Here is a 19,823-nt window from a genome sequence, read left to right as displayed (position 1 = left end):
GCGCAGCATGGCGGATGGACCACGTTTGGGAGTGCGCAGCATGGCGGATGGAGCACGTTTGGGAGTGCGCAGCATGGCGGGTGGAGCACGTTTGGGAGTGCGCAGCATAGCGGATGGAGCATGATAGGGGGTGCGCAGCATGGCGGATGGAGCACGTTTGGGAGTGCGCAGCATGGCGGATGGAGCACGTTTGGGAGTGTGCAGCATGGCGGATAGAGCACGTTTGGGAGTGCGCAGCATGGCGGATGGAGCACGTTTGGGAGTGCGCAGCATGGGGGATGCAGCACGATGGGGAGTGCGCAGTATGGCGGATGGAGCACGTTTGGGAGTGCGCAGCATGGCGGATGGAGCACGTTTGGGAGTGCGCAGCATGGCGGATGGACCACGTTTGGGAGTGCGCAGCATGGCGGATGGAGCACGTTTGGGAGTGCGCAGCATGGGGGATGCAGCACGATGGGGTGTGCGCAGCATGGGGGATAGAGCACGATGGGAGGTGCACACCTCCCCCCAACACACACACACACGCGCACTGCACAACACACACACACTAGGAATCACAAACAACGCCCTACACAGACACCCACACACACAGACAACGCTGCACACACAAATATACGCACATACTGCACAACACACACATTGCTCAAAACATACCTCCCCCCAAAACACACCACACACACACAAACCGCACAACACACACACACACACACAACGCTACAGACACACAGCGCTCCACAAACAACGCAACACACATACAACACCGCTCTCACCCCCCGCGACACTCAGAACATGTACAGCGCCCTACACAAACACTTGGTAACTACACACAACAACATCTATATATATAACAAAAATCATACATGAACTACACAATACGTAAATTCTAGAATACCCGATGCGTAGAATCCGGCCACCTTCTAGTGACACAATAACGGTCTTTTCTCATTGCGTCTTTGGAACATTTTTCTGCATTTTCCCCTTTATTTGATGCGTTTTTGGTGCAGATTTGAAGACGATTTTTAAAGGTTTTTTTATATAGTGCAGAAAACGTATTTTATTACTTTCATACGTGTTTCCCCGAAAGTAAGACCCTGTCTTAAATTAATTTTACCCCAAAAAGTCCCACCCTGTCTTACTTTCGGGGGAGGTCTTACATTAGCCGAAAAAAAATGACAATTTCTTTTTAACCAATAAATTAACATTTATTAACATGCTGAAGAGTCGGTCATCACCAAACAGTAGAATAAAACAAATGTAGCGTATCAAGAATATCTTGTTACTACCGTATTACCGTATGACGGTATTTCCATGTATAACATGTAAAACAACCCCATAACAGTGCCGTATCCCACTGCACACAGCCCCATACCCCATAACAGTGCCGTATCCCACTGCACACAGCCCCACACCCCATAACAGTGCCGTATCCCACTGCACACAGCCCCACACCCCATAACAGTGCCGTATCCCACTGCACACAGCCCCACACCCCATAACAGTGCCGTATCCCACTGCACACAGCCCCACACCCCATAACAGTGCTGTATCCCACTGCACACAGCCCCACACCCCATAACAGTGCCGTATCCCACTGCACACAGCCCCATACCCCATAACAGTGCTGTATCCCACTGCACACAGCCCCACACCCCATAACAGTGCCGTATCCCACTGCACACAGCCCCATACCCCATAACAGTGCTGTATCCCACTGCACACAGCCCCACACCCCATAACAGTGCCGTATCCCACTGCACACAGCCCCATACCCCATAACAGTGCCGTATCCCACTGCACACAGCCCCATACCCCATAACAGTGCTGTATCCCACTGCACACAGCCCCATACCCCATAACAGTGCTGTATCCCACTGCACACAGCCCCATAACACATGGTGGCTGCTCCTCCTGAGCTCAGGGACTCAGGAGATGGAGGATTTGTGGCAGAAGCCATTATCCCAGCACTATATATATATATATATATATATATTACACGTATCATCAGAGCGGTTGGTTACACAGCACATGGCGGCACACAGCTTTCCGGAGATCCTGAGAGACAATTGTACCAGTTTTTGATGGGATCATTCCCATAGTTTTCCTCCGGGGTCAGCGCTTCATATGTCCGGTCATTAATTGCTGCAGCAACACATTTTCTAAGGTCGACGTCCACCAAAAGGACATCTGCAAAAATGGCGCCATCATTTACCTCAAGTGGAGGTTTAAATTCCGACCATACCTGAGAGTGATGGGTGCGAAAGTGTAAACTGTGCGATAACCTCCGGGTACACAGATTTAGGAAGGGATTGAGCATCTTAAATACTCCATCACCTGCCCGCTCACTGCCAGAGGGGCTGCTGTGCGAGGGGCCGCTGCTGTGTGAGGGGCGGCTGTGTGAGGGGCTGCTGTGTGAGGGGCCGCTCACTGCCAGAGGAGCCGCTGTGTGAGGGGCTGCTGTGTGAGGGGCTGCTGTGTGAGGGGCCGCTCACTGCCAGAGGCGCTGCTGTGTGAGGGGCTGCTGTGTGAGGGGCTGCTGTGTGAGGGGCTGCTGTGTGAGGGGCTGCTGTGTGAGGGGCTGCTGTGTGAGGGGCTGCTGTGTGAGGGGCTGCTGTGTGAGGGGCTGCTGTACGAGGCGCTGCTGTGTGAGGCGCTGCTGTGTGAGGGGCTGCTGTGTGAGCGGCTGCTGTGTGAGCGGCTGCTGTGTGAGGGGCTGCTGTGTGAGGGGCTGCTGTACGAGGCGCTGCTGTACGAGGCGCTGCTGTGTGAGGGGCTGCTGTGTGAGGGGCTGCTGTGTGAGGGGCTGCTGTGTGAGGGGCGGCTGTGTGAGGGGCTGCTGTGTGAGGGGCGGCTGTGTGAGGGGCGGCTGTGTGAGGGGCGGCTGTGTGAGGGGCGGCTGTGTGAGGGGCGGCTGTGTGAGGGGCGGCTGTGTGAGGGGCGGCTGTGTGAGGGGCGGCTGTGTGAGGGGCGGCTGTGTGAGGGGCTGCTGTGTGAGGGGCTGCTGTGTGAGGGGCTGCTGTGTGAGGGGCGGCTGTGTGAGGGGCGGCTGTGTGAGGGGCGGCTGTGTGAGGGGCGGCTGTGTGAGGGGCGGCTGTGTGAGGGGCGGCTGTGTGAGGGGCGGCTGTGTGAGGGGCGGCTGTGTGAGGGGCTGCTGTACGAGGCGCTGCTGTGTGAGAGGCTGCTGTGTGAGAGGCTGCTGTGTGAGGGGCTGCTGTACGAGGCGCTGCTGTGTGAGGAGCTGCTGTGTGAGGGGCTGCTGCTGTGTGAGGGGCAGCTGCTGTGTGAGGGGCGGCTGTGTGAGGGGCGGCTGTGTGAGGGGCTGCTGTACGAGGGGCCCCTGTGTGAGGGGCCGCTGTACGAGGGGCCGCTGTACGAGGGGCCGCTGTACTGCTGTACGAGGCGCTGCTGTGCGAGGGGCTGCTGTGCGAGGGGCTGCTGTACGAGGGGCTGCTGTACGAGGGGCTGCTGTGCGAGGCGCTGCTGTGCGAGGGGCTGCTGTGCGAGGGGCTGCTGTGCGAGGGGCTGCTGTGCGAGGCGCTGCTGTGCGAGGGGCTGCTGTGTGAGGGGCTGCTGTGTGAGGGGCTGCTGTGTGAGGAGCTGCTGTGTGAGGGGCTGCTGTGCGAGGGGCTGCTGTGCGAGGGGCTGCTGTGCGAGGGGCTGCTGTGCGAGGGGCTGTGCGACAAAAAGCAGACAGGCCTCTGTAAGTCTTTAACGGGGTGACTGCTCTGCGAGGGCGAGAGCAGAGGCTACTGTAGATACACAAAACCAGATTTCATCCTGGGGCAGAATAAAAACCCAGAGGGGTTGGAAAATAAAAGTGTGGTACAAGAATCCTGTGCACATTGTACAGATGGCGCTGTATTACGCTTACGTGCCGCCATGATGGGCACCACAGAGCGGCACATTCTACAGTTTCAGGACGTGATAATCAAGGCTTTAATCTGTAGAAATCAGGAAGGTGTCGGCCCCGGGACTTCTGTCCTCTTTAGGCTGGAAACACATCTATGCAAGTAAAATCGGTCCGACTGTGCTGAAATAAACTCGGCTGATTTTAGTTCACGTTAGGTCCGAGTGCAACGCAAGTGCGATGCTTTTTCTGAATAAATTAATGATTTTACTAGCGTGTGTAATGCGTATTTTTTACTATGTCATCTGCCATTCAGCTCTGCTACATGGCCGCTGACAGCAGACACAGACAGAGCCGCACGATCAGAATAAGCTCGGGTTAACTTCACCTGACTTCATTGTCATCCTGCGGCTCTGTCTGTGCCGCGTCCTGATTAGCGGTCACCAGTGAAGGACTCACCGGTGACCGCTAATCCCCTGAGTGACTGAAGTTAGCAGCCCTCTCTCATACTCACCGATCCCCGGCGCTGCACGGCGTTCTCACTGCTGCGGCGGCTTTTACTATTTTGAAAAAGCCGGCCGCTCATTAAACAATCTCGTATTCCCTGCTTTCCCCGCCCACAGGCGCCTATGATTGGTTGCAGTGAGACACGCCCCCACGCTGAGTGACAGCTGTCTCACTGCACCCAATCACAGCAGCCGGTGGGCGGGTCTATACTGTGCAGTGAAATAAATAATTAAATCATTAAAAAAAACGGCGTGCGGTCCCCCCCAATTTCAATACCAGCCAGATAAAGCCATACGGCTGAAGGCTGGTATTCTCAGGATGGGGAGCTCCACGTTATGGGGAGCCCCCCAGCCTAACAATATCAGCCAGCAGCCGCCCAGAATTGCCGCATACATTACATGCGACAGTTCTGGGACTGTACCCGGCTCTTCCCGATTTGCCCTGGTTCGTTGGCAAATCGGGGTAATAAGGAGTTAATGGCAGCCCATAGCTGCCACTAAATCCTAGATTAATCATGTCAGGCGTCTCCCCGAGATTCCTTCCATGATTAATCTGTAAGTTACGGTAAATAAACACACACACCCGAAAAAATCCTTTATTAGAAATAAAAAACACAAACAAATTCCCTCATCACCACTTTAATAAGCCCCAAAAAGTCCTCCATGTCCGGCGTAATCCAGGATGATCCAGCGTCGCTTCCAGCTCTGCTGCATGGAGGTGACCGGAGCTGTAGAAGACACCGCTGCTCCTGTCACCTCCACGCAGGAAATGAAGACAGCCGCGCGATCAGCTGAGCTGTCACTGAGGTTACCCGCTGTCACTGTTGGAGGATCCAGCGGTGGCCGCAGGTAACCTCAGTGACAGATCAGCTGATCGCGATACTTAAAAGGCAACATTTTCCCAGTGAAGCTCCCTATAATGCAAAGAGAGGAAGAAACTGCAGAGTCTATTACTAAAGAGGGAAAACAAGAGACACCCGGTGACAATGTGAAATCTCAAAAAACCCAGCCATCATTATCATAATAGGGGTTATGATATAAAGCTGCATGAGTCATCATCAGCCAGGATCTGTCTCAGAGCAGTCATCAAGTGCGATTGGGGCCATGGAGGATGTGGAGACATAAGTAAGAGAGACCGGATTCTGAGGAAAAATTAGAAAGGGGAAACAGGGAAGAATTAGATTAGTGAAATGAGGTGATAGGCTGGTCTAAAGAGAGGTGTTTTTAAAGCACGTGTAAAGGTAGTGCATTCCAGAAAACTGGCGCAGCAGGAGAGAAGTCTTACAGACTTGGGTGGGAGGTTCAAATTATGGGGAATGTTAATCTTATATCAGTTGCAGAACAGAGAGCATGGGTATGATCATAGACAGAGATAAGGGAGGAAATGTATGGTGGTGCAGAACTGTGGAGAGCTATGTGGGCGAGAGTAAAGGGGGCTTTACACGCAACGACATCGCTAAAGAGATGTCGTTGGGGTCACGGAATTCGTGAGGCACATCCGGCCTCGTTAGTGATGTCGTTATTTGTGAAACGCACGAACGACAGCTAACGATCAAAATTACTCACCATATCGTTGATCGTTGACACGTCGTTCTAATCTCAAATATCGTTGCTGTTGCAGGACGCAGGTTGTTCGTCGTTCCTGCAGCAGCACACATCACTATGTGTGACACCGCAGGAACGAGGAACAACATCGAAGCTGCAGCCGCTGGCAATAAGGAAGGAGGTGGGCGGGATATTACGGCCGATCATCTCCGCCCCACCGCTACAATTGGGCGGCTGCTTAGTGACGCCGAACAAGCCGCCCCCTTAGAAAGGAGGCGGGTCGCCGGCCACAGCGACGTCGCTAGGCAGGTAAGTCCGTGTGACGGGGACTAACGATGTTGTACGCCACGGGCAGCGATTTGCCCGTGACGCACAACCGACGGGGGCGGGTGCTTTCGACATTGCTAGCGATGTCGCTGCGTGTAAAGCAGCCTGAAGTTTATATTGCACTCTGTAGAGGATAGGTAATCAGTGTAATGACTGGCACAGAGCAGAGGCATCAGTGTAACGACTGGACAGAAATACAATCCTGGCTGCCACATTCAGGATGGATTGGAGAGGAGAAAGTTTAATTAGAGGGAAATGGAATTGTAGAGGATGGCAGTAATCCATGTGAGAATGAGTAAGAGCGACAGTCAGGAGTTTTTGCCTTTTCAAAGGTGAAAAAAGGTCGGATTCTGGAGATTTTTTTATAAAATGCAGGTGACATGAGAAAGTGATTGGATCTAGGGAATCAAGGAAAGTTGTTTTTCAAATATAACCCAAGACAGCGAGCGGCTGCCGGAGAGCTATGGGCGAACCATCAAAGGAAATTGCAATATTGGGTATAGGTCGGTTAGCACGCGGGGTTGAGTTTTGGAAAAATTCAGTTTTTCGGATTCCGCTGTTTTCCAAAAGGGCGGATTGTAACGGAAGGAAAACAACGCAAGTGTGAAAGTACCCTAAGGCTGCTTTCACACATCAGTTTTTTGGCACCAGGCACAATCCGGCGAAAAACGGATAAAACGGATCGGATCCGTTTTTTCCCCATAGTCTTGTATTAGCGCCGGATTGTGCCACATGGTGTTGCGTTTCATCCGGCGTGCGCCGGATCCAGCAAACGTTGTCTGTGCGGCCGCTGGACAGGACGCACTATGTATGGCCTTTTTCACACATCACTTTTTGCCATCATGCGAAATCCGGTTTGGATCTGGCATGCGCCTGATTCAGTGAAATGTGTCTGTGCGGCCGCTGGAAGGAATGCAGCATGCAACGTTTTTTGTGTCCGGCACAAAAACGCATTGCGACGGATCCGGCGCTGTTTTTTTTTTTACAATGGTAGCCTATGGGCGCCAGATCCGTCGCCAAAAAATGGAATCAGGCAACAGATCTGTTTTTTGTTTCTGGGCATGCCCAGAACATATGTAAATTCACTTCTGGAAAGAAAAAAAAAAAAACCTCTCACCGGAAGGAGAAAAATGAGACTGATCCGTTTTTTTTTGTCACAATCTGCGACAGATCCATCGCATCAGGCACAATCCGGTTTGTTCTACTATTCATATGTGAGGCCGTATGGCACATTTTATAAAAATATTTTAGTGTAGGACTGCCTCAAATGAGATTTGCCGTGACGTGGCGAGGCAGCTCAAGAAATTGCAATTTTTTGCCAAAAATCTCAAAATTTTTATAATAAGTACAGTTTGGAATGTTTAGTGCTGAAGTGCACATTTGGTGCTGGCTTTTTGTTTTTTCTTCACAATCCGGTTTGTGCCTGAAAAAAAAATAAAAATATATGAAAAAGTAAAGTTTATTTGTTGAAAAACAAAAAAAAACGGACGCCGACTGATCTGGCGTGTTCTATAATGGAAGCCTATGAGCACCGGATCCGTTGTAATACGGCAAAGAACGCAATACAGCGACGGATTGCGGGTTTTTTTTAAACTGAGCATGCTTATTATCACAATGGATCCGTCGAAAAACGGAAGGAATGGATGGGAAAAATCTGATGTGACGGATCAGTTTTCTCGCCGGATTGTGCCTGATGCCAAAAAACTGATGTGTGAAAGCAGCCTAAAGGCTGCTTTACACGCAGCAATTAATCGTCTGATAGCATTGGGCGATCGCACCCGCACCCATAGTTTGTGCGTCACGGGCAATTTCTTGCCCGTGTCGCACAATCCTGTAAACCCCCGTCACACGCACTTACCTTCGAAACAATCTCACTGTGGGCGGCTTACATCCTCTTCCTGAAGGGGGAGGGACGTTCGGCGTCACAGCGATGTCACACAGCGGCCGGCCAATAGAAATGGAGGGGCGGAGATGAGTGGGACGTAAACATCCCGCCCACCTCCTTCCTTCAGCATTGCCGGCGGGACGCAGGTAAGCGTCAGTTCATCGTTCCCGGGGTGTCACACGGAGCGATGTGTGCTGCCTCAGGAACAATGAACAACCGGACGTTCAATTTTTAGAAAATGAGCGACGTGTCAGCGATGAACGAGAAGGTATTTCTGCTCGTTCACCGCTGTTACACGCTACGATATCACTAACGATGCCGGATGTGCGTCACTTACGACGTGACCCTGCCGACATCTCGTTAGATATATCCTAGCGTGTAAAGCCCGCTTTAGTCTCTATTCTCACCATGCGGCAGTAGAGACTAAATATCCAGTAATCCAGTGCGTCTCTCTCTTCTTAAGCATTCTGATACGACCCCCCTCGTCCGGGCAGCTGGACCTGCTCTAAGATCTGGAAACGCAGAGAGACATTATGCTTGGATTCAGCAAAGTGCTGCCATACAGGTAAGGTCAGAGTTTTTTTACCTTATTGTATACTTGTGATTTGATAGTCTTTCTTTTAGTTTTTGGGTAGTTTCACCCACATAGATTAGGCTAGTTTCACACTTGCGTTGAACGGTATCCGTTGCATTGCGTTGTGTGACGGATGCAACGGATGTGTTGCATATAGTGGCACAACGGATACAACGGATGCTGCAAAACAACTCAATTCGTTTTGTTTTTTTACAGTTTTACCGTCGGCAGACTATTGTGAACGATCAGCTGATCACTAACAGTAGTCGGCTGCCGGATGATCAGCCGATTGCTAACAGTAGTCGGCCGCCGGGTGATCAGCTGATCACTCACAGTAGCCGGCCGCCGGGTGATCAGCTGATCGTTCGGTCGCCGACAATCTGTGCGGAGGGCGGGGGCGGAGTGCGGAGTGGGTGGAGCCGAGCGAGGCCATTACTGAGGACGTCAGTGCCGCGGGGACTACATCGCTGGGGGACAGGTGAGAGTGTGTGTGTGTGTGTGTTGTGTGTGAGGGAGGGAGGGAGCGGAGCCGAGCGGGGAAGTGTCGGGCTCCCGGCACACGTAACCAGGGTTCCTTGGTTACCCGATGTGTACCCTGGTTACGGGTGGAGGGAGCCAGAGAGAGCATCCAAAGGATTCCGCTGCTCAAAAAAACGTTACATGCTGCGTTCCTTCCGCCCGACGCAGCGTCAAAATAACGACGCTGCGTCGTCCGGCGGATGCAACGCTGACACTTGCGTTACAGTGCGTCATCCATACAAGTCTATGGAGAATAGCGCAGTGCGTTAACGGACTGCGCTATTCTCCATAGTGACGGACTCCGCTGAACGCAAGTGTGAAACTAGCCTTAAGGTCCAGTCACACTAAGCAACTTACCAGCGATCCCAACAACGATAGGGATCGCTGGTAAGTTGCTAGGAGGTTGCTGGTGAGCTGTCACACTGCGACGCTCCAGCGATCCCACCAGCAACCTGACCTGGCAGGGATCGCTGGAGCGTGGCTACACGAGTTGCTGGTGAGCTCACCAGCAACCAGTGACCAGCCCCCAGTCTCCTAGTTACAGCACACATCAGGTTAATTAACCCGATGTGTGCTGCAGCTAAATGTGCACAGAGCAGGGAGCAGCGCACACTGAGCGCTGGCTCCTTGCTCTCCTAGTTACAGCACACATCGGGTTAATTGCCTGATGTGTGCTGCAGCTAGCTACATGTGCACAGAGCAGGAGCCGGCAGCACAGGCAGTGAGAGCGGAGGAGGCTGGTATCAAAGGTAAATATCGGGTAACCAAGGACAGGGCTTCTTGGTTACCCGATGTTTACATTAGTTACCAGCCTCAGCAGAAGCCGGCTCCTGCTGCCTGCACATTTAGTTGTTGCTGTCTCGCTGTCACACAGCGATCTGTGCTTCACAGTGGGACAGCAACAACTAAAAAATGGCCCAGGACATTCAGCAACAACCAACGACCTCACAGCAGGGGCCAGGTTGTTGCTGGATGTCACTCACAGCAACATCGCTAGCAACGTCACAAAAGTTGTTCGTTACCAGCGATGTTGCTAGCGATGTTGCTTAGTGTGACGGGGCCTTTAGACCACAGGGGCATTTCAACATGTATATTACAACGCTACTGTCACAAAGTATAATATCCATTTATTTTCAATGATTCCCCTGTGTGCGAGGTGCTGAAATGTGGGTGTGCACAGAAGTTGCAGGGCAGCACGAGAGAAGCTGCGTCACTTCTCTAGCTCCACTTTTGAAACAGGACGTCATCAGGAGGCGACGGTGACAGAAGCTGTGGAAAGTGACCGCAGAGCTGCACCCGGATTATGCTGCACACGGATTATGCTGCACCCAGATTATGCTGCACCCAGATTATGCTGCACCCTGGTGAAAAAGGAAGCAGTGGAACTGACCCTGATGAAAAGCCATTTAATACCATCCAGTGCATGCTGGGAGACTCCAAAGACTCATCATTGAAAGAAAGTAAAAAGAAAAAACACACGAGATTAGAGAGAAAGAACAGTCTCTAGTATGAAATTCACTTCGTGTGGAAAAAATACTTTATCAGAGGAGCATTGCATGGCATACAGATGTCCTTACACCGGCTTGGCACTTCACACAAGGAGAACTGTTCCTCTTTCCACATGAGGCAAGGCTTGTTAAGTGCCGATATTGACGTTTAGGATTCCGACCCCCTAGAGTTGAGCGAGTACCTAACTATTCGTACTCGCTATCCTCATACCGAGTACTGTCTAATACTCGCGTATTCATTCCGAATAGTGTGTGCAATGCAAGTCAACGGGGAAAATCTCACAAAGTAATGAGTAACCCGAATACTGTACTATTCGTGCTGTTAGCAAATAGTGCGACATTCGTGTTACTCGTTACATTGCGAGTTTTCCCCCATTGACTTACATTGCACATGAATAGTTAGGTACTCGCTCAACTCTACGACCCCCCCAATAGATGGCTGTCATGGAGTGACAAACGGGATTTTGCCAGGTACCAGGAAAACCCGCAGCAGGTAATGCAACACACAGGGTACACAAGGTCCAGAAAAGAAAGCAGGCCCTGGCGCTAGAGAGAGGGGAACAGGATCACCACCTGAACTCACCTGAGGCTGTACACTGCACTTCCTGATGTCCCTATACAGGTTCTTCACCCTGTTACCGGTCACGTGCCTAGGCCCTTGCTTGCCCTAAACTCACCCTGGCTAGCAAGCTTGTGAGAGCACCAGTCTCACCTCTGCTATAAAGAAACAAGGGTAAGATAACAGACAGGGCAAATACACACAAAAAGAAAAAACACTCCAAGCAGCTAACACGGCAGCTGCATATGACACGAAACAAAAGCTTCTTCCAGTGCCCGGCTCCTTCCAAAGTGGCCTGCATAGAAGTAATGAAGATTCAGATTCTATCACCAGCATCAGATGATAAAACACATGACTTTATATTATGAAGGGGAGTGTTAGCAAAAGAGCTGCGCCTGGGATTAAAGCTACAGACAGCAGCCAGACAGGAAAGAGCACTTAACCCTTACAGTACTATAAGCAAGTAGATGTTATTTAAATACCAGAAGTGGATATGTGAACAGCAAGGCGTTGTGATCTTCTGATTCCAGGCTCACCCGAGATTTCCCCCGGGCGGGACACATTGGCGCTAGAGTTCTAGACCTCTTCCTCTCTGAAGAGGCTATTTGGCTTTCCAGCTCACAGCAGGTCAGTGCCATTTCATTGGTAAACTATGAATGGGATGTAGCACACACTGGAGCACCCAAGTCCCTTCAATCAGCTGAATGGCAGCAGTATTGAAGGCAGGGCTGTGGAGTCGGTAAGCCAAACTTGCGACTCCGACTACTCAATTTCCTTTGCACCGACACAGACGCCACGATTCCGACTCCCACATATATTGCTTATATTTAAGGGAAAAATGTATTGCAGTACTAATATATATATATATATATATATATATATATATATATATATAGTGCGGTAAATCCGGAGATATGACGATAAATCATGATATTCAAGTCATGTCAGTAAGCCCTCTCCTGGTGTCACCCCCCCTTTCCTGTCACACAGCTCCTTCAATCAGAAAAGTTACCACAGGGATAGCTGGTTTGTTTAGCAGATAGGTGTCAGAGGATCTGGTCTGTGTTCCACTCACCCAGCAGAAGGCAATCTCCTGTGATATGGAGATTAGATGAGCTGGGAACAATGGACACAGGATGACCCCCTGCCGTGACCATGTAACAGGAGTTTGTATCTCATTATAAGGCTATGGAAGCCACCAGACAGAACGAATCCGGTAAAATATGGTTAATATCTCGTGAGCCATATTTCCGATAAATATGGCATCCATAAAAATGGTGTTTCCGCATGCGGACGATGCTGGCACACCTTTTTTTATGGGAGTGGGACCTTGGGAAATACCCCAGGCGTGATATCGGCCAGTGGGGAACTAGCAGACAAGCCATGAGTCCTCTCGTTCTGCAGCTAAATTCATAACTGTCACGATGAGAGTGTTGGCGTCCGACTACGACGTTCCCAGGCAAAGTTATGGCCAATTTCCCCTTTTTGGATATTATCCTGACTCCAGCCAGGGGTGGAGCAGTGCTCCCTGTGAGGTCACTAAAGGTAGGAGGGGACAGGGTTTTTGACCAGATTGATAACCACAGTTCGGACATTGTAGCTTGTTCTTTGCTCGGGGGCCTGGTCGGGAAAGACCTGTGAGGGAGATCCTGGAAACCTGGTATACGGCGCCCCCCTGTGGCCAGACGCACAAAGTAACTGCTTGAACTGTATGCCTGCTTGTAAACCATGCTTTATCTGTAACTGTACTCTGACTCATCTATGTATATATTCTGTAGAACCCCTATTGTATATATTGTAGTTTCTAGTGTGGCTTAAGGCTACTTTACACACTGCGATATCGGTCCCGATATCGCTAGTGTGGGTACCCGCCCCCATCTGTTGCGCGACACGGGCATATCGCTGCCCGTGCCGCACAACATCGCCCACAGCCGTCACACATACTTACCTGTCCGGCGACGTCGCTGTGACCGGCGAACCGCCTCCTTTCTAAGGGGGCGGTCCGTGCGGCGTCACAGCGACGTCACTGAAACGTCACTGAGACGCCGCCCAATAGCAGCGGAGGGGCGGAGATGAGCGGGACGTAACATCCCGCCCACCTCCTTCCTTCCGCATAGCGGCCGGGAGGCAGGTAGGGAGAGCTTCCTCGCTCCTGCGGCGTCACACGCAGCGATGTGTGCTGCCGCAGGAACGAGGAACAATCTCGTTACTGCTGCAGTAACGAGATTTGAGAATGGACCCCCGTGTCACCGATTAGCGATTTTGCACGTTTTTGCAACGATGCAAAATCGCTTATCGATGTCACACGCAACGGCATCGCTAATGCGGCCGGATGTGCGTCACGAATTCCGTGACCCCAACGACTCCGCATTAGCGATGTCGTAGCGTGTAAAGCCCGCTTTAGGCTGATTAAATTATATAATTAATCTTGGGCTGTTCTGTTATCTCGATCTTGAATCCCACGTCTGTGTGTTCAGCTAATAGTTACCGTAAATCGGTTGGTGGCAGCGAGTTTGTGCCAAGGATCATTGTGGGGCGGCCGGTGAGATTTGGGAAGGATTATATATATTCCGTCCGCAGACGTCGGGAGAATATATACCCTACTCTCACCGGGAGCCCTTCAAGTATCGGCACAGTAGAATAGCGGCCTCCTGGCTTATTGTCAGGCAATTCCATAATTGGCCGGACTATAAGAGGGGCGCTAGAGAGCGCGTCACGTGCTCTGTCTGTTGGTCGGGAGGTATAAAGGAGGGGTGTGAGGCCCGGCTGTTATCCCCCGATCGTGACATTGGTGGCCAGCCGGGGGATTTCTGAGTGACCCCCCCGGTGGTTCGTGACATAGTGATAGTGATATATATATATATATATATATATATATATATATATATATATATATATATATATCACTATGTAATAAGCTATGTAAGTGGCAAAAAAGTTTTCAACAAAAACAGTTAATAACATTTGTGCAGTCTATGAATTTGTTGTAAGAAATAGAATTGCCTCCAGATCCTCCTTCGCAGATGACCTCAAATCTGACCTAATAATGTTAGAGAACAACCTCTCTACAGTAACTTGGGTTGGAGGCAAAGCCGTAACCACGTGGGCAACATCTCTAACAATTTCCAGGTATAAAGGAATTGCATCATGCACAGTCAGTTTTGATGAACGGTTGAATTTTTCTATTTCTTTGAGAGCAAGTGAAAAATGTTACTGAAATCTGGTCAATCTGCTGCTATAGGAGACGGAGTGAAATCTTTTTCCTTGCAGCAACACTTTGCCTGCTCCATGTCATCCAAATACTTGTCAAAGTTAAACTCCTCATCTGATGAGGCTGAAGATATGGCAGCAGTAGCACTGTCAGGCCCCAAGTCCTCTTGCGCCTGGCAGTCCTGTAGCCGCTTATCCTAACGGCTACCTCACTCAGAGCTTCTTTTCCTTTAGTAAGCTGTTGATCATCAAGCAGTATACGATGACTTGGGTCCACATAAACAGCTGCCAGAAGAATTTTATTTTCCAATAGCTGTGTCTCTCTCCATTTCATTGAAGCAGAAATGCAATCTGCGATTAAACCTCCTCTTTGGGACAGGCATAATAGCAAGTTCTTCCACGCCCTTATGAAAATGCCAGGAGTTAAATCCTTAGCTTGTAATTTTTTAGTCACGGTAAATGGATGATTAAGCAATTCCTTCAATTCAGCCACCTGTGTCCATTGACCTTCATTTAGTATTACCTGAAGGTTCACCATATCTATAAGAAATGGTTTTAGTTCAAGCAAATCATTAAATAAGTGCTGCCCCACCATCGATCAGACAATTGCCCCTTTCCCAGCACAACTCTTCAAGATGGAATCAATTTTAGGGGTTCTGGCAGCAATAATAAGCTCAAAAAATGGATCCTCACAGAGAATGAGCAGCCAGTTTGTGGCGTTTTTCTAATCTGCTTTTGCTATTGAAAACATTTATGAGCTCAAAAACCTTTCAGGTGATGCGGTATTTTAAAAAGATGATCTGCTTTTTCAGCTGAAAAACGTATCCCCAAAAAAACGCTGCAAAAACGCTGTGTGTGAATGCAGTCTTAGATCAGGAATAGAACAGCCATTTATAGGACATTTCACAACTTTCACAAATTCCTATGAAAAAATATTCAGCACATTCTGCATTGCACGCTGGACCCAATTTATTATAGATTTTAGGAGTCGGAGTCGCTCCATTTTATACCGACTCTGACTCCACCAAAATGAACTCCACGACTCCGACTCCACAGCCCTGAATGAAGGTTAGCGGACCACTCACTGATCGATTGTCACATCATGAGTGTTGGAACAAACTTTTAAACTCCCAGTCATTGTAAGTGATATGTTATCAATGTACATTAACATACAAACAGGTATTGCTGAGATCAAACGAAAAGATAGTAATCATGATTTTCTGTATTGTGGTACTGCATTTAAGTTACAAATCAGAAAACAGCCAGAGACAACAGGTGCCATACACCTGCCAAATGTCCTACAACATTAAAATATTTTCTCTCTTGTGTAAAATTTGATGTGTAACAAGATGTGATTTCTGTTTAAAAGATTTCCCACAGTCTGAGCATGAAAATTGCTTTTCCCCTCTGTGAATTCTCAGATGTTGAAAAAGCATGGCTTTCTGACCAAAACATTTCCCACATTCTGAGCATAAGAATGGCTTCTCCCCAGTGTGAATCCTCAGATGTTGAATAAGAATGGCTTTATGACTAAAACATTTCCCACATTCTGAGCACAAAAACGGCTTCACCCCTGTATGAGTTTTTACATGTTCATTAAGACATGATTTCTGACTAAAACACTTATCACATTCAGGACATGAATATGGCTTCTCCCCGGTGTGAACTCTCTGATGTATCTCTAGAGCTTCTTTACGCATATAACATTTTCCACATGTCAAACATGAGAATGATTTCTCCCCTTTGTGGCTTTTCTGATGTCTCGTAAGTCGATCTTTAACAAGAAAGGATTTGCCACATTCAGAGCAAGAAAACGGCTTCTCCCCTGTGTGAATTCTTAGATGGTTTATAAGACTTGGCTTCTGTACAAAACTTTTTCCACATTCTGAACATGAATACGGCCTTTCCCCTGTGTGTATTCTCTGATGTTTTTCAAGATCCGATTTACATTTGAAACTTTTTTCACATTCTGAACATGAAAACGGCTTCTTCCTTGTGTGAGTTCTCAGATGTTCTGTAACTTGTGATTTATAAGCAAAACACTTCCCACAAGTAGAACAGGAAAACGGCTTCTCTGCTTTGTGAATTCTCTGATGTCCAACAAGATCTGATTTCCGGGTATAGTATTTCCCACATTCTGAACATGAGAATGGCTTCTCCCCTGTGTGTCTTCTCACATGCAGAACAAGAACGGATTTCTTTTTAAAACACTTCCCACAGTCTGTACAAGAAAACGGCCTCTCGTCTATGTGAGGATTCGATTTCTCTTTCCCACTTTCAGAAAATGCTAATTTATTTTTTATTGAAAGTCTATGTCCGCTGCTACTTTTTACAATCTGTGATTGATTATCTGCTACATCATTATAGTGAGCTGAAAAGAGATTTTCATGAGAACTTCTCAGCAAGTCTTCACCTGAAAAAAGAAAACAAAATTGAATTAACAATAAATGATATTTTAACATTTTTATGTGGAAAAACCTACAAAGCGAGCAAGAAATTTAATAGAACACAGTCCGTATCTGTATACTATATGATAGCTGTCAATACATCAACTACATAAAGTAATATATCTCAGGTTTATCAGTGACAGCTATAGTATGTTACATTATTACAGCCGCTCCTGATGCAAGGTGCCCAGTGCCAAGAACTATCTAGAAAACCACGGCAGACTCCTACTCCTGCCGCTCTATGTAATCTGTGCTGGTGTATATAATTGGTCCTAGTGTTAAACGAAAGGAAAAAATAAACTGTTAAACAACATAATAGGATGCTACATTAGCGCTGATATGCCTATTGTCTTCATAAGTGTGTAGGTGACAGGTCCGTGCACAAGTCCCGCTACAGTCTTCACAACCCTATGTGTATGGGCGAAAATTCTGCACTGCTCGATGCCCCCCAATAGGTTGTGGTCAGCATATCGGTACAAAAAACAAGTTCATAGGAGGATAAGTAAGTATGCCGGAGACAGATCAGCACTTTATTAGTCTGTGTCATCATCTAATGCTTCAACAGGCTTCTAATGGCACTAAATACACACAGGTATAGAGGAGTGCAACACACATCCCGACAGCTCCTGCCATCCATGCGCCCCCATCGGCACTGGCATCTTTCAGAATCTCGCAGTCTTCCCACGGTAAGCTGTCAGTGGAGCGATTCTTTCATCAACAAATCACTGCGATTCTGTCATCAATTTTGGGTTCTACACAATAATGTAAGTAGCTAGCATTATCTCCACCAATCTGTACAGTGGGCACAATGCAGACAGGCAATGGTCTCTTGTGGTAGCATAACTAGAGTTCGATAGGCTCAGACGCAAAATTTAGACCTGGGACCCGCCCCATCCCCACATATTGGTCAGATGTATATGTATGTGTATATATATATAGCGTTCTAAATCCTATAAGGACATACAAGTTGCCATCAGCCCCTTATTATGTGGTAATGTCCCCAGTCCTCTTTCAATATACACCATCCTGAGCAACTTCCTAATAAATATGTTCCCCCATCCAGGGCTACTTCCTGGTAAATATGTCCCTCATCCTGGTTTATATGCCCTCCCATCTTGGTATCTCCCCCATCCTGGTATATACTATCCCCCTCCTGGTATACACTATTCTTGCCCTGCCCTGCTGCCACGTCACGTGGCGTCTTTTTCTATTGCAAAAGCCCATGCTATGGCAACACATGACATCATTGTCTTCTGTTTGCCGGCACCATGTATCGCAGTGCAGGGACCCGACAGGTTTCTTCGCTGCGATGCATTTCAGCTGGATGTTTTTTATACCTCTCTCACACATTTTTTTTTTCCTTCTTCTTCTCATTTGCATTTTTTCAGGTGAACTCCCTTCCTGTTTCTCTGGCTTGCTTTTTTTCTTTTTCCATAGCTAAAGTGCTATATATACCTCTTGCCTCCAAGATATTATGGCTTATGACTAAGGACTGCTTTTAATTTTCCCTGTTTGTCCAAAACGCGTAAAGCCGCTAGGCAAATTGCATGGCGATTTTTTTGGATGACCTGTGTACCTTCGTTTTAAATTTTCTAATAAAGTTCCAAGTTTTATATTATTGCATTGGTGCTGAGTCCCAAACCTTTTTTCCTTCCATATCTACTCTGAATCACGGACCGGCCTGTCCGGGGGACTGCGGGCATCCATCCTTGCCTTGGAGACTTCATATGGGTGAGCTGAAGCCTTCATTATTTTCCATTTCAGCTGGATGTGCGCATCCAGCTAAAGCAGGGATTGGGGTCGGGGCCCCCTACACCCCCAGGCCCGGTTACAGTCGCGATCCCTGCGACCGTTCTGCTCCTGTTCTGCTGGAATTCACCATACTTAAACTCCTCTGTCAGGCGCCAGATGGTGAGTGCACAGAACACGTTTCCTCCAGAGTCCAGTGGTGGCTGCTCCTCAGCACTCGGCTCCCCGTTCTTTAACGTTACAGGGTCTCCACTTATTATTGAGAAGTGGAAGAAATGGAGCCAATATCACTCACAGGTGATGGGGAAGATTCAGGAGGAAGAAATGTGAAAAACAAACTTGTTACAAAGACGGCTCCTTTTACAGGACCTCGTTTGTATCAATGAGCTTTGCAGGCCATGCCACTCTCCCATGTGAGAAAAGGCCGATGGCGAGATGAGGGGTCAGATGTTATATACCGGGCAGAGGGGGGACAGGGGGATTGGATATTATTCTGTCTGTAAAATAAAGGGATAAAAGAAAACCGAGTTTATGAAAGGCTCTTACCATTCACTGATATGGATAAGGGTTCGTGTCCACTCGTCGTTCCACCGAGACTTTCCTGCGAGGACCCCAAATACTACATAAGAAAAAAAAGAAAAACTAACACAAATGTACAACTTATTACCTGAAAGTAAAAACCACAAGACGTCATGAGCCAATGTCAAGTGACGATCAGAGGGAATCAGCATTTCCCCATGGCATTGTGCGGTTATTGTCATCCCCAAGATAGAACTGTACGTTCAGTCTGATAGGATAGTATTGGCCGAGCGAGAGTCCACATTTTTGGAAACTTTCAACCTTTTACAAAACCAGAACCCATTTGTAGCCACTACCAATCCTACACTCCACCGCTGCTGGCGATCACTAGAAAGCTTCAGTACATCAGTCTATAGAGGATTTCCAGAAATCTCATCTACCTGATGATCCAGGAGGACATTTGGCTTTTCCTCTGGAGGATCCTGGGAATATAGAGGACTGGGACTTCTCTCTGGTGGATTTCTCAGACTGGACCCATCTATAGGAAATATACACAGTGACTGAATACATCGTCTACATGTGATGATCAGATGATGGGGGTCCAGGTGACCGCAGACCCGGCCTCTCCTCT

The 19,823-nt window shown here is 48.6% G+C and overlaps 1 protein-coding gene and 1 long non-coding RNA gene across 2 annotated transcripts in view; one reads left to right on the top strand and one right to left on the bottom strand.

Moving 5' to 3' along the window:
- Positions 1–11,762: 11,762 nt before the first annotated feature.
- LOC142292361 (uncharacterized) lies at positions 11,763–18,409 on the top strand. Its single transcript, XR_012750600.1, has 4 exons — positions 11,763–11,894; positions 17,284–17,426; positions 17,517–17,688; positions 18,313–18,409. It is a non-coding gene; the product is annotated as an uncharacterized LOC142292361 (long non-coding RNA).
- LOC142292360 (uncharacterized) overlaps positions 15,453–19,823 on the bottom strand; it is an 85,796-nt gene continuing 81,425 nt past the window's right edge. The window contains exon 11 of the mRNA XM_075337679.1: positions 15,453–16,638. Coding sequence (XP_075193794.1) covers positions 15,776–16,638 — 863 coding nt within the window. The 3' untranslated portion in view covers positions 15,453–15,775. The remainder of the gene's footprint in view (positions 16,639–19,823) is intronic.

This window comes from Anomaloglossus baeobatrachus, chromosome 2 (genome assembly GCF_048569485.1).
Source record: "Anomaloglossus baeobatrachus isolate aAnoBae1 chromosome 2, aAnoBae1.hap1, whole genome shotgun sequence".
Lineage (NCBI taxonomy): Eukaryota > Metazoa > Chordata > Amphibia > Anura > Aromobatidae > Anomaloglossus > Anomaloglossus baeobatrachus.
Note: the sequence above shows the minus strand (reverse complement) of the source record. Positions and strands in the feature narration are given on the sequence as shown.